The sequence below is a fragment of the Cololabis saira genome, chromosome 3, assembly GCF_033807715.1.
Source record: "Cololabis saira isolate AMF1-May2022 chromosome 3, fColSai1.1, whole genome shotgun sequence".
NCBI lineage: Eukaryota > Metazoa > Chordata > Actinopteri > Beloniformes > Belonidae > Cololabis > Cololabis saira.
Window position 1 is genome coordinate 21,848,443 of NC_084589.1, and position 20,675 is coordinate 21,869,117.

The following is a 20,675-nucleotide window of genomic DNA, read 5'->3' on the forward strand; positions in this document are numbered from 1 at the left end:
ATTCAGGATATCAGCTGGTCAAAGGCCCGCCCCTCTTTGGGAATGGAATGCTGGCGCATCATTTGATTGACAGCTGCAGGGAGCCAATAGGAAGGCGAGTTTACGAGTCGTGGCCAATAGTGAATATTCCGTACTGAGATTGTGGTCTGAACTTTTTATTGAGGCGAGAAGTCGAGCCGTCGAAGCATGCACCTTACCTTTTTGGCGCACGGCGCTGGAAAACATGCTTGTAAAGTGCGAAAACATCGGGGATGCATTAAGGTCTCTCATCGCCGGGGTTTGGATCACTTTTAATGTTTGTGTCGTCGGTGTCCACGGCCAGGAGGGTAAGAAAACGCCTGAGTTGATGATGCTTTCCGTAAAAAAACTAAAGTTCCTGACGTGACCAGAGTTTGTACCATCTTTACGACACGTTCATTTATGAAGCGATAACAGAGTTATAAAGTAGTGTAAAGAAGGACAATCCCTTACGACCGACATTCATTAATCAAACATGTTCTACTCGGGATTATCACACAAACGCGCCATAGAGAATGAATTAATTTACAGGTTTGACATACATTTGTGTTGATACTGTGTCGGTGTGAATCATAAGTAACGTAAATTAGTATAACTATAAGTAAATGTATGTATTCGGGTCGGAAGGGGGACCACGTGACGTATTGTTAACATTCTTTACATTCTCGTGTCTTTTCCATGTATTTACCTGCACTTCCCTGCTGCCTTTTTCACGCTTTATTTTCTGAACAGCAGTCAAGTCTAGTATTCAGGGGCGTCAATTGGGTATGGCAAGGTATGGCAGCCGCCACACCTTTGCTTCAAGGGTTAAATGTAAATGTTTGTTTTTTTAAATACATTTATGGAATAACTACAAATGCAAATAAGAACAACATGATCGATTTCACTAGTTATTATACACTGCAAAAATTCAAAATCTTAACAAGAATATTTGTCTTATTTCTAGTTGAAATGTCTAATTTTTAGTCTCTTTTTTTAAAAATCTCATTACATTTAAGACAAGACTCAAAAACAACCATTTTCACCAGTTTCAAGTAGATTTTCACTTAAAATAAGTAGAAAAATCTGCCAGTGGAACAAGATTGTTTTGCTTGTAATGAGAAGATAAATCATTTTCCACTGGCAGATTTTTCTACTAATTTCAAGTGAAAATTTACTTGAAACAGGTGAAAATGGTCAAATAACAAGTTATTTTTCTGGTGATGACTCTTGTTTTAAGTGTAATGAGATTTTTTGACTAAAAATGAGACATTTTAACTAGAAATAAGACAAATATTCCTGGTAAGATTTTGAGTTTTTGCAGTGAGCGAGACTGCATTTGAAAAAGTTCAAATTTTCTTGACCACACAGATCAGCTACATAGCTTCTGTGATGAGTATTTGCTGGACGTGTTGATTGATACTCCAGTTAAGTTCTGTGACTCGTAACCTTGCCATACCTTAGCTTTGACTGAATTGACGCCACTGCTAGTATTGATCACAGTGACTTAATAACACATATATAGTGACTTAATAACACATATATAGACAAAGGGAAAAACATGATTGACATTGTAGACTATGACTATGACAGCAGCCTTCCATGCCGCAGACTTTCATTGTTTTTTCCTGTCTCTTGGGCTCTGGTTTCCACATGTGGGAAGATGATTAATTCAAAAGTAAACCATGCATTGTGAATCATTTTGACCCTGACTTTGGTGAGGCCGGGTTTTGGGGGGGGAAACATTTGAGCCAGCCTGTTGTAAAGCTGTTACTACCACAGCAGAAGGGGTGTGTAGAAACCAGGTAGCACAGGTGAACATCCTGTCTGCTAGTGTGGACCTGCAAAGACCTGCCAGAAAAACCTCAGCTGGAAACATTGTCTCTGTGCTGTGTGTTTCTGATTATCTCTCGGGTGAAGTGCCATCCGTTTTAAATCCACTTTTGTTTAAACTTCCCCTTTAGATCTCCAGAACTGGTAAGACCAAGCTCAACTCAAATCAGTTTCTGAATTTCAACAGAACCAGACAGGTCTGGATAAATACTGTAGGTGACGGAGTTGGGTGAGCAGGAGACAATTACCAGCCACCCAGAACTTCCCCAGCATTGTTGCCTCTGTGGTTCCCCCTCCGGAAGGTGACAGGTCCATGCTCTGGTGCCCACAGTCACAGTATGTCGCTGTGGCATTTCCAGGGAATCCTTTGGGGACTCGAGGAGGGGCCAGACATTCAATGGTATTTGAAGCGGAAGGGTTGCCGGGAAGTAGACGTGGTTATCTTTTACGAAGGTTATCTTGAGGTTTCCCCTCAACATACAACTAAAAGCCTTTATATGTAAGACAAGGAAAGGGGGGTGATCTTTAGACTGAGACTGACCCCAGCTCCTTTTTCAAGTTCTGACCATTCTTGGTGCGTGTCGCCACCTGGGATATTGGGGGTTAGGATCTGCGGATACCTCCCACACAGCACTTATCACTCAGCAACCCTTACGAGAATTGACTCATTTATTTCCTGTGACCAATGGGAATATTAGGCCATCTAAATATTTGTGTTTTTTTTGCTCCAGTTTAAGTGTTAGTCAGAGCAGTTGCAGGCCAGAGGATGTAATGAATCAGCATTCCAGATGTGTTATCCAAAAGGAAACTGTTTGGTCATTTCTGCACTTTTCTTTTAAAAATTGCTTCTCGGTTTAGGATCCCACTTCATGTCAGATTAAATATAAGATTAAAATACTTTTTGATCAAGTCCAATGGACAGGTAATATATTTTAATAGCGCATCACTCTGCTGACAGTTGTGTTTTCACTTACAATCATAAACATGCCCAGGTCTGCAGGACATGCTCACTTCAGACCCATTTGTCCTGAAATAGTGCTTTACCAAAGCCCTAACTGGTCTGTACAATTAATTAAGATAATTGATGACAGCTGTCTGTGATTATTGAACATGAGCCAGTATTACCACACTTCCCCACAGCTGGGTCGCAAATTAAATTGATCAGTTACAACATACTTTGTTATGTACCAGCTGCCAAAGAAATACATACTTCTTGTCCATAGCACCTACACAGCACAATATTTATATAAAACTGTAAGATAGTTTAATAATGCCATAGTTCTCTCTTGACTAGTGTGAATATGTGCTGTTTTTTTATCATATTCAACAGAACAGCTTTGATGTTTTGAATGAACCAATGAGAAAATAAAACCTCGGAAATAACCAGTGATGAATATCAGAAAATAATCTGCAAAGTCAGTCCGCAAAGATGATAATGAATTTCAGCCTTTTTGTGTTTAGAATGAAGTCATTGGATGATATTTAACACAACGAAGCCTATAAAATATGACCTAGAGGTCCATGTTAGGGCTGGGCGATTTTGGACAAAAATAAAATCCCGATTTTTTTCTCTGAAAACCCGATTTTCAATTCCAATTTCGATTTTTTTTTGGTAAAACTACAAAAGACAATGGAATAAATTGTTTCAAATATTTTATCTTTATTTTTAAAGAAAAATAGCAAACAAATTTCCCTATTGGGAATGAAGTGCAATTGAAAGATACTGTAAATCATCCTTGCGTTTAGTAAAGTGACAACATTTACAATTTTCTTGACCAAACAAAGATGAATAGACGAGCTCTGTCGGTAATGCAGCCAGCTGCAAAAAAGGAAAATCGGAAAATTTTCCGATTTTCCTTTTTTTAACATCGTCTTGATTAATAAAACGATTTAGATTTAAAAACGATTAATCGCGCAGCCCTAGTCCATGTCATACGCTGTTTTCTGTTTTCCTCTTCAAATCCTAATTATTGTGCTTGTGTTGTGGCAGGAAATGGCTGTGGACATACACTGTTGGGAACAGAGTCTGGCACTTTATCCTCTCAGAACTACCCCGGCACCTACCCAAGTAACACCTGGTGTAAATGGAGGCTTCGTGTGCCAGAGGGGCGGACGCTGCGCCTGCTGTTTGGAGACTTCGACATCGAGGGCAGTCCGGCCTGCAGAAACGGTTCTATTGTGATCACTGACAAGAACGGAGAACACAGCGTCGGTATGTTCAGCTTCAATGACGTGCTGTTTCATGTCTCTCCTCCTTCCCCTTTCTGTTTTAACTGTAATACCTGCTGATCGGCTTATTGTTTTCCATGTCATTATTAAAGTTCTCCCAGCCGTGATGGTACACACAGAGCATGCCTTTCAACTGAGACACAGAAGGACCAGACAAGCCCTGTTTTGCAACAGACATATGCAGAGTTTGCAACCAACCGTATTGGGTTGTGTCTCGAGGATATAAATATTTGACAACACATCAAAATAAGAGTTGATAGATTTACTGCTAAGTTTACTATGGTATTCCAAAGAGTGCAGGGGTTTTCTCAGGTCTTTAGCTGAGCTGTTTTAGCATGTAGATTTTCCATCTTTGGCTCTGCTTACTATTCCGAAGTAAATCATTAGTAGTTTGATCATCTGTGTCTAAAGAATTAGACTAGATCATTTTCAAATTTCAGTGTATACTTTGAACTTTTTTTTTCAGGGCAAAATGATTGAACAGCATTAATCTTTAACAGAAGAAAAAACAAACTTCTTGTTGAAATCAACACCAGATCAAAATTATGCATACAGGGAAAAAAATATGCTTGTTCTTTGAGTATTAATTCAGGAGTTTTAAAAAATATGATCAAATATAATTTCAGATCCCAAACTTTTTCAGTTTTTTTTTTGGTTAATGATCACGTGAATAAGTACACGCGGCAGCTTCTTTGTATGTATGTAAACACTGGATTGAAAACACATAATACAGTAAGAAGGATCTAAGAGATCAGTAATCTTGAGAAAGAGTATTGTTCATTTCAATAAGAGTGCATCTCCCAGAACTATTTCCAAGCAAGTGCAAATTACAGGTTTAGCCACTTTGCCAAAGTCTGGAGAACGCCCTCAAATGTCAGTCTGGATTGAAATGAAATTTTTTCTTTTGCTCCAGAAAACCCCCAGAAACTATTAAAGCCTCAGGTGTGCACTAACTGGATGCGGTTGAAATATTATCACTATCACGATAGTGTCATACCGCTATGAAAGAGGCCTCTGATCTGAAATTGAGACATTTACACTTATCTGAAATTTGCAGATTGCCACATGGTGAAAGAAAAAGTATTTTAACGAGAGATTTATAGTCAAATGAGAACAAATGAGCTCAAACATTCAGCCAGAACTCAGCTGGGCTTGTTGATGTCCATCAAAGTGTCCGGTTAATGGTAGCTTGCTAAGACGACATTAAAGCTTATGAACTTTTTTTTTCCTCCATTAAACAATTACATTTTACAATTAATCACTGCAAAAGCCTTAAATGAGCATGGCCCCCAGCCCCGGAGGTGCCATGGAGCAGTTTAAAAGTGTCCCAGAAGCGACCGTCCACTCAGTTCTGCTAAAAATGCTAAAAAAAAGTCTGTTTTGGCGGATGCCCCCTGGACGCCCAGCGCATCTTCACCAGATGCCCAAACCGCCCCAGCTGGCTCCTCTCAATCTGGAGAAGCAGTATCTGTACTCTGGGACCTCCCCTCTTCACCAAACCAGACCACTACACAGTCTGTGTTTTTTAAAGAGTCCTGTCAATCAACCGTTCTTTCGAGACCCGTCCATTAAAGTCCTCCACACGAGTCAGAACCTCACTCCCGGCCTGAAAAGGCAACTGCAACTGAAAACATTGGTCTTAGATTTGCAGTTATACACATATCTGTAAACAAGCGCGGTTCTCACGTGATCTCGAAACCTTCGGGTGAATTCACAATCTCACAGATCCAGCTGGGTGGGCAGCACTTGCAAGCCCTCCATTTAGTTGAGTTTGAGTACAGAGCAAAACCATTGCAGGTCCTACGGGTGAGATCCCAGCATTGCCATGACAATCTTGATCAAAATGGGAAGGTCTTATGTGTGTGTGTTCATTTTCAGGTCCGGTGTGCGGGAAACTTGATGCATCACAGAATAATGTGACGCTTAAAAGCAATGAAGTGACAGTTTTATTCAAGTCCGGCCCACACCGCTCTGGACGAGGCTTTCTGATCTCATACGCAACAGACCAGTATCCAGGTATGCCTGAACTTTATTCAGTCTGGTTTAACCTTTTGGAGCTGGCTCAGTTTTATTGTGAGGTGACATGCATGAGCACTGTGTATTAATCCTTTCTTAGGTCTCAGGTGATTCTTCTTATTACTACTGTGTCTCATCGTTGCTGGGCCTGCTGCGCCACATATCTCAGCGTGTGTGTACATGCAATGCACTTATTTATTTACATTGGTGTAATTTTAGCACAAGCTTTTCTGTGAATATTTAGCCGTATACACGTGTGTGAGTCATTGCTCATTGGCATTCATCTTCCATCGGCATCTTTGCTCTGGCGTGTTTGCTTAGAAAACAAGAGTTAAGACTCCTTCTTTCACACTGAATGGAGTGAGGCCTCAGTCTGTCCCTCGGAGGAACTTAATCCACCCAGTCTTCCTCAGCCTCTCAACTACTTCATTCCTCCAATCCTGAGTTTGCTGTTTTATCAGTTAACCCTCAATCGATGCCACCTGTTTATGAAGACATTTGTGCAGGAATAACAGATTGAATGTAAAATGTACAGTGATGAGGTTAATCAGAAAAAATGCAAAAGTTCAGGTTCTTTCCTTGTATGATTTTAATAGCCATGTAGACTTGTTTACGCTGAAGTCTGGAGTATAATTAGAGATCGTCTCCTTTTCTCCGGATGAAGTCATCTGAAGTAAAGTGTAAGCATCATCATTTCCTGTTTGTCACCAAGTTGTTTGTGAAATCAGTCAATGTCTGGAGCTAAATCTGTGTGCAGACACACAGACCGCTGTCTGTTAACTCATCACACGAGGACCGTTTTACCTTACTCTTGAACTGTGACGAAGGGACAGCAACAAAGGGTTCAGTCACATTAACACTGATGACTGATTATCGTCTTATAGAGCTCACTTGGAACAGGCCACACTGCCTCGTGCAGAATCTGTGTTTCTGTAATGAGTGAAACATGGTAGAGGTCACTATGAGATCCAGGATCCAATACTTCCACCTACAATTTTAAGAAGGTGTACATTAATTCTGGCATCTGCTTGTTGTTGTTTCAGAACTTATTTCTTGTTCACAAAGAGGATCTCACTTTAGGTCCCAGTTTTTGAGGTAAGCCGTCGTCGTTTCCACCTCCCTTAATTGAGCGTTTCATTGGAGCTGCAAGTATTTCTCACGTGTTATCTCTCCGCTTCTCAGCGTGTACTGCCCTGCTGGATGTAAGGACGTCACGGGCGATGTTTGGGGGAACTCTGAAAAGGGTTACAGAGACGTAAGCTCACAACATTTCATTCTGTCAAGCTGTTTGTTCTTTTTGAATAACAAATGAATGTCTGACAGCATGTTATACCTTTCTTCTGTGGCAGACCTCAGTTCTGTGCAAGTCTGCAGTCCATGCTGGGGTCACAGGTGATAATGTGGGAGGTCGCATCACCGTGAATCGAGGGACAAGTCTTACTCTCTATGAATCCACCTTTGCCAATGGAATTCTGTCTAAAATGTGTGTTATTGGTCATGAAATAAGAGATGGCAGTATTAAATGTCAGTACAGTATCCAGTTTGACCTTTGCTTGGTATTCTTTTCACAGGGGATCATTATCTGAGAACAAGCTGCTTTTTAAGAAAGGTATGAGCTGGGGATGACATTTCTATCTACATGCTAAAAAAGGTTCAAAGGATATGTTGTGTTTTTGTAAGTCTCAGGATATTGCCTCCTCCACATTGTTTACATGCCTTCTGTTTATTTCTCAAGAGGAGCTGGGGTGTTTAAAATGTTGCAAACTAAATTTTCCTGCTTTCACGACAGCCATCTATTCCTTTGGAGTGATAAATAATTCAGCTTCCTGATTTATGCGGTTATTAAGGCAGTTACATAATGGAGGACTTTCATCCGTTGATCCTTTCCTTTCGCCCCTAACCAGAATGTAACAACATCCTGACTGTCTCTGGTCTGAATGCCTCATCTTTCTGGGACAAAAACAGTCAAGAGCACAGAATGTTCTCGTCCTCCACAAACATGGAATCCAGCCATGGCGTCCTACGGTGGACGGCGGACAGTAGTGACCCAAAGCCATGGGTGGAATTAGAGCTGCTCGATAGAAGCGCTGTTACAGGTATTTGTATAGTGAAACTCTGTTTAAATCACTTTAATACACTGCAATGTAGCTGCTTAATAGACAGTACTTGAAATGTTTTATGTTAATTCTTTCTGTAAACTATTTCTGAATTCTAACACATCAGATAATTTTCTGTTATTTCTGCTGGTTCTTTTGTTATTAGAGGAAAACACTCACTTTCCTATCATTTTCATGATGATCTGTTTAGAAAAATAACACACATTGCACTTTTTTTCCAGGGATTGTAACAACAGGGTCTTTTGAGCACTACGTCGAGTCCTTTAGTCTTTATTCCAGCAAGGACCGAAAGAGCTGGAAACTTTACAGAGGCGCTCTGAGCAAGGAAAAAAAGGTTGGTGTTGCATTGTCAGCTCTGAAGTCTGCTGGAGACTGAACCTTCTCTCATTTGGTTTGCTGGCAGCTGAACATGTTGTCTGAATGAGCCCTGTTGTGCTATTCTCTAAAAAGTTGCTATGGCAGTCTAACTAGGTCAGACTGAGTACAAGTTGAATATCTCTAGAACGTCTGAACTGCTGCAGTCAATTTAGTTTAATTACAGAGAGCAAATTTCAAAGCTTAACTTCTGTGGCTGCTGTATGAAGCAGAAGGGATGTAGACATGATGCCACGAGGCCTGCAGAATCGTCTGTTAGTTCATTATTTATTCCCTATGCCACCTAGGTGTTTCAGGCTTACACCGAAGGCCACCTGAAGGTGCTCAACAGCCTGTTTCCCTCCGTGGTGGCTCGGTTTCTCCGGCTGCAGCCACTGAGCTGGCATGGAAGAGCTTCAGTGCAGCTCCAAGTTTTGGGCTGTCCTGCAGGAAAAGCCACACCAAGGTCACCCCCGCCCGATGGTGAGCATACGCTACAAGATTTCTGACAGTGGCGTCAATTCAGTGGAAGCTAAGGTATGGCAAGGTTATGAGTCACAGAACTTAACTAGAGTATCAATCAACACGTCCAGCAAATACTCATCACAGAAGTCTGCTATGGAGCTTATCTGTATGGTCAAGAAAATTGGAACTTTTTCAAATACAGTCTCACTCACTGCAAAAACTCAAAATCTTACCAGGAATATTTGTCTTATTTCTAGTTAAAATGTCTCATTTTTAGTCAAAAAATCTCATTACACTTAAAACAAGAGCCATCACCAGAAAAATAACTTATTTGACCATTTTCACCTGTTTCAAGTAAATTTTCACTTGAAATAAGTAGAAAAATCTGCCAGTGGGACAAGATTTATTTTTTAATTACAAGCAAAAAAATCTTGCTGGCAGATTTTTCTACTTATTTTAAGTGAAAATATACTTGAAACAGGTGAAAAGGGTTGTTTTTGAGTCTTGTCTTAAATGTAATGAGATTTTTTTTAACATTTTAACTAGAAATAAGACAAATATTCTTGTTAAGATTTTCAGTTTTTGCAGTGTATAATAACTAGTGAAATCGATCATGTTCTGATTTGCATTTTTAGTTATTCTATATGTATTAAGTAATAGAATAATCAATAAAAATAGACACAGAGTAATTCCATAAATGTATTTAAAAAACAAACATTTACATTTTCCCTTGAAGCCAAGGTGTGGCGGCTGCCATACCTTGCCATACCCAATTGACGCCCCTGATTTCTGATGAACTTTATAAATGAATAAGATCCTGATGTTGAAGGTGTTGTATTTTTCTGTCCTGGTATCTCACCATCAGACTCGTCCTTTAAAGTTAACATGGACACGCAGTCCCCAAACCCGTCTCCCACCCCCACAGAAGGCCCAGTGTTGGTGGAAACAACAATAAGTATGTATCATCGTCATTATCTTATTCCCTCGTGGGAATTTTCACACCAGTATTTGGCAAAAAAACATTGCTACACAGTGGGTGGTAGATTGTATACATTTCACATAACGTCCACTCTTTCCTCGCACTTGTTCAGCCACTCAGACACTTCCACTCTTGCAGGCTCCAGTCAGCCAGTACTGGTGGCGGTGGGAGTGGTGCTCGGGCTGATCATGTGCGGGAGTTGTTTTCTGGCCGGAGTCTGGTGGAGGCGAAGGTACGGCACATTAAACTGTGGATCGTTTCTCTGTGTTCATTTCACATCTGCTCATGTTTACACTCAGATACTCAGCTTCCATTGTCATTTATTAGTTACTATCCATCTTCTGATTAGCTTTATGATTTATCCTCTAACTGTGAATAAATGCCTGATAGGGTCTGTTTACACGAGAGAGAAAGTAAACAGAAAGGGTCGTTAAAATGGTGGCCTGCTAGTTTTTCAACCAGTCAGTCAGTTAGTCATAGACTGAAACTAAATCTGGTTTCTCTTCATTTCATTCTCTATGAAGGAAGAAAAAGTCTCGACTGAAGTACTCCCTACCCACAGGTAAGTCCAGCACTCAAGTTTCCAGGCATTTTTTTTTTAATCCAGTGTTTAAAAACTCTGACTGCATTTGTCAAAACGTCAATCAGGTTGTCAGAGTTTCAAAGCAAAGACTCTCCCCTGTCCACAATCGGACCTCATCTACCCGTTGGAGCGAAATGTCCACGATGCTCTACCCAGCCCCCCTCTTAATGGTAAGAATAGATATATAATTGATGGTTTTATCATTTTTTTATTTGACTGGATGCCACCCCATCTTTTTTTCCCCCCTCTCTTTGTTCCGCTCTGTCTCTGGCTTCACTGGTCAGTTCACGCCAGGATTGGCAGACAAAACAGCTCTCTGCAGGCTGTCCATTCTTTCCCCGGGCTCAGCCCATCACCCAGTCGCAGTATAAACATTCCTTTCTTTGCTCTACAGAGCCTCTCTCAAAGAGAGCCTTTAATTGGAGCTCGATAGAGGCTGCCCAGCCTAACCCCCCTGAACCAAGGCACATCTTGGCCTCCCTGTCCTTCACTCAGACGTCCAGTGATACGCAATAGAAAGCAGTTCATGCTCGAAAAAAAAAAAATCTCTTGCAAAAGCTGTCAATGTCAAACTAGCTTTGCAGCCTCTTGAGTTTATTCTAGTCATCCCATACCACAAGTTCTTGTGCAAGGAAAAAACGTTTGTGGAAACTGGTTGGATGGGAGTTTTACATTCCTTGATCCTTTTCAATAAAGGAGATGTTGTCAGTGAGCAGGCCGCTCATGCAGTCACCTGAAGGTTGAAGTTGCTATTCAACAGAAAAGTTTCCTATTGAATGTTTCCTATTACTCTCTACATGCTGCTCTGTGGTATTCTTGTCATATTCAGGCCTGATGTTATTTTTCTCCATTACCATTGATTGATTGTTAATTTGTACTCACTGCTGTTTTAAAACTCATTAAATGATTTGTAAGTCTTAAAGATAAACAGCCTTATACGGTCGTGAGAAAGGCGGTACGTCCTCTTCCAGTTTTAAAGGTATTATATTTCAGGACATCAACAAAAATCAGGTCTTTACCTGTTCTTAAACTCAGCAAATGCAGCCTCAGATAAATAACTAAACAGGACTTCATTATTTATTTAACAAATACTATATTATAGTATTATTATATTATATTCATACTATACTATATTCAATAAGCAATCAGTGCAGGGCATTCCTTTGAGATATATGGACATTTCAGTCCAAGTCCAGTTCATCTAAACCTCAATGAACTGAAGACAAGTTGTAAAGAAGAGTGGACCAAAATTCCTCTGCAACAACGTGAAAGACTGATACAGTCATAAGGAAAATAATTGATCCTTGTAGCACCCTGTAATGTAATAATTTCCTGAAAATGTAATAATGCCTGAAAATGTAATAAAATTTGCACTTAACTCAATTGAAAATGTAATAAAATCCAATAATGTAATAACTTCACCAATAATGTAATAAAATATCCTGACTGATATTGTAATAACATTTTTACCGATAATGTAATACCTTATTACATTATTTGGAATTTATTACATTTTCAGGTGGGTCTTTTTTTTTCTTCTAAAACTGATAATGTAATGTAATAAATACTTGACAAATAATGTAATATATATGTTCATTTTCAGTCCAGAGTTCTACATTTTGTGTTTTAAGTATCTAAGAATATTATATACAGTGGATTTGAAACACCAGAATGACTAAATTTCAGACTTTGAGTACCATGTAATAAATTCCCAATAATGTAATAAGGTATTACATTATCGGTAAAAATGTTATTACAATAGTCGTCAGGATATTTCATTACATTATTGGGTTTTATTACATTTTCGATTGAGTTAAGTGCAAATGTTATTACATTTTCAGGAAATTATTACATTATAGGGTGCTACAATCCTACAGGTGGTTTTATAAGCAGCTGATGGGGCTTTTTCACACACACTCATATATATGTCCTATTGTTCATTTGGGGCTTGAATTGATTCATTTTAAGACCTGATAGAAACCAGGTGATACAGTAAAACTCAAACCAAAGGTTTCTCCAGGCAAACAGATTACTGAGAATCAGGGAAATCCCTTAACAACATACCTAGCCATTTCCAGCTTTTAATGTTATCAGTTCAATGCGGGATGAAGAAAGGTTGGATCATAGTCTGTTAGAGTTTGTATAAGTATTACGAGTCCAAGGACTTTCAGGTAAAGTTTGCAGGTCCGCTGGCAAGAGAGAAAGCATTTTTATTCCTTAGTGGATGCAGAGGTTTTTACTTGATACACTAATAGATGTTTACAGTTTCCTTCTGTTTCATCAGAAGGAAATCTCAGAAAAGTTAACATTTGAAAAGTATAAAGCTCGTCATGACAAGCTGAATTTCGGTTTTGACGAAGTGCTGTCAATATAAACAATATTAAGTAAAAAAGAAAACTTTGTCCACAGTCACCAGTTATTTTTGGAAAAGGTACAAAAGGCCATCTTAGCCAATGAATCACAGAGTTGGAATTATTTAAGAATCTACCATGACCTCTTTCATACACTAGTTGGAGTTTTTTATTTTTTAAATGGTGCTCACAGTCTCTCAAGAAGAGAATTATCTGAAATTGACCTGACATTTAGCATTAAGCACCGCCAAGAGATACTAAGCATACCAAGTGTGTGAAACTGGTCTAGACAGTAGATGGATGGAGGGCTTTTTTTGCTGTACGCTCAAAGAAACCCCGACCAGTCCAGTTCAAACCCCCAAAGGAAAGTATCTAACACTTCAAACTGAATATTTTTATTTATTCATAAACATGTCTCAAATGAGCTCAGAGGATGTGACATAAAAATCACAACATGTGTAATGTGTAAATAAATGATATGCCTGAACATTTTGAATCCGTCCTCTTCAGCCCTTCTGGTGTGATTGATGGCTGTAATGTTGCTCTGTTGTACGACAGGATATTGGAGGTAATTTGAGCGTGAAAATAAATGGGCACATCTCTAACGGTCTCCTCCATTAACTGATCTATGGTCTTGAATATTAAATTCCATTTACCAGATTGTGTGCGGTATAGAGTGTGACATAAGTGAAGCGTCGTTCTTCATGCTGCCTTCTGCCTAATTTTGCATCTCCTGCTGCATATTAAGTGATAGACTCACTCACAGTGGATGTGATAACTTTTTTCCTTTCATTTCCAGACTATGCTTCACCTACTCCTGCCACTATTGGACACAAGGTTGGTTCAACATTCAGACCTTCCTCTGATGAGGACTATACCACCCCCTTCACCTGCATCCACTACGACACTCCTGGCAACGTCCCCGAGTACGCAGAGCCACTTCCTCCAGAGCCGGAGTACGCCACCCCTTTCAGTGAGCTTCCTCCTGAGCACAAATTACCCTCTTTGACAGGGATACCTCGCATCAACATGCACGGTCCTCCCGTTCCACTGACCTCAACAGGTGTCAGGACGGCACAAAGCAAAAGTCGGTATGACTGCCCTTCACACAGGGTTCTGTCCAACGGTTACTGCACTCCTGCTGTACATGCCAGTGGCCCACGACCACTCAGTGCGGTGTACGCAGAGCCAAGGTCAAGTGACTCTTTACCACAGAAACAAGCACATGAGGAGCATTTGTAGTGCAGAAAGCTCAGACATGTGGACAAGAAGGCTTTCCTGAGCCAAAATGTGTGTGTGTTGGGACCAGAGGAGCACTTGGGGTGATCTGAAGAGGACACTAAGCTGGACACTGCTGTCCACGGTGCACTAATACTACCTGTCGGCGATCACAAGTCACAGGGTTTATATCAGGGTAAACTGCCAGAACACCAGCTTATCTGAGAGCCATATGGACCCAAATATTTCCTTCCAGGAAGTGTGTACTTTTACAGTTGTTTTTTATGATGCACAAAGAAAATACAGGTTCAGTTGTGTCTTAGAAATACTTTTTACTGATAAAATGTTTAATCACAAGCTGCACTTTCCAAAAACACACACAGAAATGTACCAGTCTGTTTAACTGTTTTAACATGTAAAATGATGGACTGAATGTTACTTGTTCTCACAAAATATTCTATTCACAATTTCAATTTTTTTTCCCATACAAAGGATGGTTCAGTGTTATGAGTACATACAACCACTAGGTGGCTCTCTAACCACGAACAATAATTTATTATATAACTGCTGGTTCTCATCCTTTATCACATTCTTGTAATGAACAGAAGAAGAAAAAAACATTTACAGGAATAACTGCTTGGATTGTAGAACAAATAAGTGATGTTATACAAGTTGCAATTAAAAACAGGACCACTTTTCTTTTGACAAAATATAACCATTACAAATGATTTATCAATATGTGGCCCTCAGTATTAAGCCTTTGTCGCTGCACTACAAACATTACAGAATTAAGACATTAATTAATTAACGTTGTACAACTTTATTATTGTTACTATTTTATGATAAATTAAAGGTAAAAGGAGGAACTGACTAAAAAAAACAAAACAGCTTTTATTACTGCTGATCATTATACATCATTTTTAATTTTTTTTTAAATACAACTGTGCTTTTTTTTCCCCAATAGAGGCACCCATCTTCAATAATTAAATACATGTCACTCCTCCCTTCTTTTTCAAAACATCACTGAAAGGCCCTAAAAATAAAAATTCCCCTTAAAATCTGTGCAGGGGCTGAAACAAGTGCTGTGTTGCTGTGATAAAACAAAGGGAAAGCTTCTTCCACTTCTGTGTAAGTGTCAATAAAACGATGTGAACAAAAATAACAGCTGGACTGGTGTGTTTGACCGGAGAAAAGTGGTTCAGGTTATTTTAAATAACACCCATTACTCAAGTCACGTTTGTACTCGTTCTTATGCACTGACCTGTTTGAAACAGCATCATTACTTTTGCTTTTACCTCCCTGCCGAAACTAAACGCGACCGACTTCTTTGGAATATGTTTGCCAGCCAGGAAAGGTAAAACTGGAATATATTAACAAATTCATTGGCATTCATAGACAAGAAAACATAAGAAATGTCTTATCTTTTCCACTCCCCATGTGATCTTAACGTTTACTGATTGTCTGTTGTGACATCAGCATTAATTAGGTCATTGGCTGTGATCATTAACCCCCTCCTCCATGGTGAACTCTTTCCTCCTCCCCTCCTCCTCCTCCTCCTCTTCCTCGTCCTCCTCCTCTTCCTCCTCTTGTCCCTCGTGTGAATAGTGCACCAGAGTCTGGTGTCTGTTTCTGGACGGGGCATCTTTAAAGCGCAGGCCACAGTCCTCACATGCGTACAACAGCCCCCCGCTGTGACTGCCTTCTCTTTCAGCCGGTGATCCGCTCTCGTTTCCACGGACATGCGTGGCTCCACCTCCAGCAGTTGCGTGTGAGTCGCTTCCTGAGTTTTTGTTCATATCTAACCCAACGCTGGTCGAAGGCAAAGTCCTGGGACGGCCAGGAGAATAACCAGCTGGTCTTGAAGGCGCATCCGGGACTCCCGGCTCCCCGGCGTGTTCGGGTGCCAGGCCGTGTACGGTCCGGTAGTGGAAACGGATTCCAGAGCGGTTGGAAAAGCATTTCCCACAAAATCTGCAAATAAAGGGCCTCTCTCCTGTGTGGATGCGGGTGTGGATCTTCAGGGCTCCTGACTGGGTGAAACACTTCCCACACTGGCCACAGCGGTAGGGCTTTTCTCCTGTGTGGATTCTCTGGTGGGCCCGGACCCCCGCCAGATTGGGGAACCCCCTGCCGCAGAAGCCGCACGAATACGGCCTTTCGCCCGTGTGAATCCGCTTGTGGATCTTCAGAGCTCCGGACTGGCTGAAACTCTTCCCACATTCGGAGCAGGAGTAGGGCCGGGCCCCGCTGTGGACGTTGAGGTGTATCCGGAGGTTGCTGTGGGAGTTGAAGGCCCGGCCGCACTCTGTGCAGAGGAAGCCGGGCGGTTTGTGGGCGTGCTCGGAGCGCTGGTGCTGCAGCAGCTGCGACGGTCTGGTGAAAGAGGCTGGGCAATGCATGCAGGGATGCAGCAACAACCCCCCCCTGCCCCTTTCCTCTTGTTGCTGTGTTTGTCTGCGCGGGTGGTGGCAAACCTGAGGGCAGGTGGGCGGGGAACACTGGCAGGTCAGACAGGGGAAAGGAGCAGGCAGCTGAGCAGAGTGGGACAGCTGGGGACAGGGTAAGCAGGATGTCAAGGCGCAGAGGTGGTGATGAAAGTGATGATGGGAATGAGAAAAAGGAGAGCTGTTGCCTTTTTGATTAGTCAGGGCCGGCGGGCAGGTCTGCAGGCCGTGGTGGCAGCACAAGCAAGGAAACATTGATAGATGGGATAAAGAGCCAGAGGAAGCTCTGGGAAGAGGAGTGCTGAGATTTTGGCCTTGGCTCTGAGCAGCTCTGTCTGCGTTGTCCCTCTGCGTTTGGCCGGACGGCCTGGACTCCAGCTCCGCCGCGGCGCTGCTGCTCGGCACTGTGGTGTCTGGTGAGCACATGGTGAGGCTGAGGTCTTTGGGTCGACACGCTGCCTCCGAGTGCTGGGACGAGGGCAGAGATTGTCTGGGCACTAAAGTTTCAAAGGACGGAGGGGGACTGGAGTACGGGCAGCCGGGACAGGTGCAGGCATGATGCACATCAAAACCTGAAGAACAACCAGGAAACAAAATGTTCTTCTTTTTTGCTTTTTCCTTTTTTGAAAATTTCTTTAAAAAGTGACACTTTTGTCTGTCTGAGCACCCACCTTCTCCTCTGTCTGGGGCCTCTCTCCTTGTGTGTGGGGGCCGGTGCTGGGTGGGTTTACCTGGGGGGGCCTCTCTGCCGTCCTGGGCAGGTCGAGCCAGCTGGAGGGGTTCCAGGGACGAGGCTTTGAGCCCCAGAGCACCAGCACCACCGGCAGCAGCAGCCGCGCCCCAGGCTGCGTTCAACACATCCGGCTGGTTTTTAGAAGAGTGTCCAGATGCGAGGAGGTCTCCAATGAACTGATGCATCTCCATCCAGGAGCACTGAGACTGCTGCCAGAATCACATAAAGAAGCAGTTTAAAGGCCGTCTGAACTCTTTACATCAGGGGTAGGGAAGCCTGGTCCTAGAGAGCCGCAGTCCTGCATGTTTTAGATCAGTGTCTCCCAACCTGGGGTCCGGGCCCCCTGGGGGGGCGCCTGAGATCTCTGGGGGGGGCGCAAAACTTTGTCTGCTTTGAGGATATGCAGTTGTAAAAATGTAATTTGCGCATGTTAAATAAATAAAAAAATCATATTAACACACCTAATGGATTTACGGAAGAGTATTAGGGCCACTTAAAAAAAAAATAAAAAGAATTCTGAGAAAAAAGTCAGAATTCTGACTTTAATCTCAGAATTCTGAGAAAAAAGTCAGAATTCTGGGCCACTTAAAAAAAAATAAAAAGAATTCTGAGAAAAAAGTCAGAATTCTGACTTTTTTCTCAGAATTCTTTTTATTTTTTTTAAGTGGCCCTAATACTCTTCCGTATGGATTACTGTAATCCAAGTCTGTATAAACCCACGTAGTATTTTAAAATGACCAAAATATATTTCTAAGTTATTTAGCAGGATAAAAACTTAACTTATTATTATATCATTATTCAACATTTAATCATACTACTACTCCGACAGGTTGTTAAAGGAAAAATGTTAAACATGTTTGCTCTCATATTAAAAGAGACAAATTATTTTATGTCCTTGCAATTATTTTATGTGCGTATTTTATACATTGGTGACACAAAATGAAGGTGAGAAAGACAAAGTCATATGTATACAGGGTTAACCAAAGAGAAATGTATCACAAAAACATAATTAATGTTCATTTTTTCAATTAAAGATTTGTAACGAATCACTTTACTCTTTTGGTGCCAGTATGTACGGGTCGGGGGGCCCGGCTGGTATTAGACACAAGTAGGGGGGGCTCCAAGGAAAACAGTTTGGGAACCACTGATTTAGATGTTTCCCTGCTTCTTTACACCCTGATACAAAGGACTGTGTCACTAAAGGCTGATTTATGGTTCCGCGTTACACCAACGCAGACCCTACGCCGTAGCTCTGCGTCGATGTAACGCGGAACCATAAATCAGGCTTAACACACTTGTGCAGACCTGGATGAGAAGCTGGTGTCGATCATTAATTAGAATCAGGTGTGTTGATGCAAGGAGATATTCAAAACCTGCAGTACTACGGCTCTCTAGGGCCAGGGTTTCATGCCCCTGCTTTGCATGGTCGTGCTGAAACTACAGACTGAAAACGCCACGTTTATTATGATCAAACGAGGGTCTCGGCCACTTACAATATCGACATTCTTGTCTTTGTCCATGACTTGAAACAAAAAGGCAGGCGCACTCCACGACTGTGACTTAAAGCTTCGGTTTTAATACTCAGGACTCTTAGATTTAAAACAACCAAGAAGAAAAAAAAACATAATTCAATGCATACGTTTGTGACCACGTCATTACAGCTCGACACGTTTCAATTCCGGGTTTTAAAGTCACGTGACAGATGTTAATAAAATAAGTGATTATTATGACCTTAAACTTTGTTCTATTGGGGTAGGCTAGCATGTCAAAGCGAGTTTTGTAATAATATTTAAATAATAATATATCAAATTAAAAACTAATTTCATAGAATGACCGAGATTCTCAAAAACGCGCGTTTACAGTGCAGAGGATGGAGGAAGGATGGTGGAAAAACATGACAGGTCAAGAATGTAACCTGACCGAATCAATTTCTGAGGAAAAGTACTATAAAATATAAACAACCCTTCTAGCAAAGAACAGCTCAGACAAATGAAAATAAAAAGACAAGATAAACTTGTCAGAACATCGATACAGAGGAAGTTATTCATTTATTTATAAAAAAAGTACTAGAAATAAAAGGTTTAGTTGTGTAATCAGATGGTAGAGGCTGAGTTTGACTCTCATTTATCATACATTACATGTTATAAACCCTTTTAAGCTAACCCTTTCTCATTTTTGACTATTTGTTCTGTTCATACTACTATGTAATTCCTGGATTATATTTGTAAACACAACGCACCCTCAGAACACCACTACTAGTTAAAGACTATGAACTTTATTATGCCTTTATTAAATTCCTCAACCCTTTCACTCCTTTTAGTTCAGATTTTGTTCATTCTCCCCATGTCTTGCTGGTTATGAAACAAAAAAGATTTTGTTTTAGCTTTATTAATCATAGATTTACCAAACTTTCTTACCTCAAGTTCCTGCTCTGGGGGTGTATTTTTCACTCTGTTTGTGTGATTTTTTTTCCCAGAGTCCACTGTATTCGGTGTAAATAGGGTATTTGTCAAACAACTGCTATAAGCCTGCAAACCATCCCACTCTCAGCAGAAAGTGGTCCAATAACTAAAAGTAGATATATTCCAATATGACCATGGTGTAACATTTATAGGTAATTGCTCTCCATCTTAAAGTTTGTCAGGTTAATCCCCACCCCCAACATGTCTCTAGAGTCTAGACAGATCACTGAACTCTGTGTAGCCCCTATTGCCCTGACCAATCATGGTGCTGGTGCCAAGCCCGGAATAATGGCAGAACTCTGTCAGGAAGGGCATCCAACATGAATGATGAGTAAGATCAATACATGGAACAAAATGATTGACTATGAAGGGGGGAAAGAACAAAAAAAGAGAGGAGAAAAACCCTGCATCCATCAAAACCCAAGTAAACAGAGTCCAATGCAATTTTAGAATCCTTAAAAGCTGAAACATTGGCAGATAGTCTGCATTTTTTTTCTTTGAGGGGGGGGGGGGGGTCATGTAGACATGTCACCTGTCTTCAGTTCTGACTGGAATGAAGCTTCAGGTTTAAAGGTGAAACCTCTTCAATAACTGTGAAAAATAAGTACATATGTGGGCATCCAGCTGCAAAAATGGCCATTTTAATTTCAATTCTTTAGTTTGTCCCTTTCTTCAGAAAAACATCTAGCTGTCAGTCTCAATGGTTAGGACAACTATTAATAGAGATCTGTTCTGAGATTTCTAAAAGTTTTAGTGCATCGATAATTTTGACGTCTTCATAAAAACATCTTCTGTATTTCACCTAAAAAAAAAAAATCAGTTATGAGTTTGTGTTTTATGATAGCCATTACTTTTTCTTTACTGCCGTTTATTCTGTTTACTTTTATTTTCATA

The 20,675-nt window shown here is 40.9% G+C and overlaps 2 protein-coding genes across 4 annotated transcripts; one reads left to right on the forward strand and one right to left on the reverse strand.

Moving 5' to 3' along the window:
* Window positions 1–165: 165 nt before the first annotated feature.
* On the forward strand, window positions 166–15,316 carry si:dkey-34d22.1 (discoidin, CUB and LCCL domain-containing protein 1). Its single transcript, XM_061716518.1, has 15 exons — window positions 166–326; window positions 3,821–4,042; window positions 5,938–6,075; window positions 7,119–7,170; window positions 7,258–7,330; window positions 7,425–7,558; window positions 7,647–7,684; window positions 7,980–8,171; window positions 8,414–8,526; window positions 8,855–9,029; window positions 9,877–9,966; window positions 10,129–10,222; window positions 10,515–10,552; window positions 10,639–10,743; window positions 13,724–15,316. The coding sequence occupies exons 1-15, from the start codon at window positions 224–226 to the stop codon at window positions 14,164–14,166; spliced, it is 2,010 nt and encodes a 669-aa protein (XP_061572502.1). The 5' UTR covers window positions 166–223; the 3' UTR covers window positions 14,167–15,316.
* On the reverse strand, window positions 14,455–18,988 carry si:ch211-79k12.2 (uncharacterized protein LOC568844 homolog). 3 transcript variants are annotated; one of them, XM_061716523.1, is made up of 3 exons: window positions 18,813–18,988; window positions 17,258–17,528; window positions 14,455–17,158 (listed from the first exon to the last, which is right to left on the reverse strand). In XM_061716523.1, the coding sequence occupies exons 1-3, from the start codon at window positions 18,837–18,839 to the stop codon at window positions 15,630–15,632; spliced, it is 1,827 nt and encodes a 608-aa protein (XP_061572507.1). In that variant the 5' UTR covers window positions 18,840–18,988; the 3' UTR covers window positions 14,455–15,629. The 3 variants fall into 3 exon arrangements, with proteins under 3 accessions (XP_061572507.1, XP_061572505.1, XP_061572504.1); XM_061716521.1 differs by having other exon boundaries at window positions 14,455–17,525; XM_061716520.1 differs by having other exon boundaries at window positions 14,455–17,528.
* Window positions 18,989–20,675: the final 1,687 nt, after the last annotated feature.

Coding starts and splice junctions, on each gene's coding strand:
- si:dkey-34d22.1 (XM_061716518.1), top strand. CDS start 224: ATGCTTGTAAAGTGCGAAAACATCGGGGATGCATTAAGGTCTCTCATC. Junction 4,043..5,937: donor GAACGGAGAACACAGCGTCG/GTATGTTCAGCT, acceptor GTTCATTTTCAG/GTCCGGTGTGCGGGAAACTT. Junction 9,030..9,876: donor AAGGTCACCCCCGCCCGATG/GTGAGCATACGC, acceptor TCTCACCATCAG/ACTCGTCCTTTAAAGTTAAC.
- si:ch211-79k12.2 (XM_061716520.1), bottom strand. CDS start 18,839: ATGGACAAAGACAAGAATGTCGATATT. Junction 17,529..18,812: donor AAGACAAGAATGTCGATATT/GTAAGTGGCCGA, acceptor TGATTCTGGCAG/CAGTCTCAGTGCTCCTGGAT.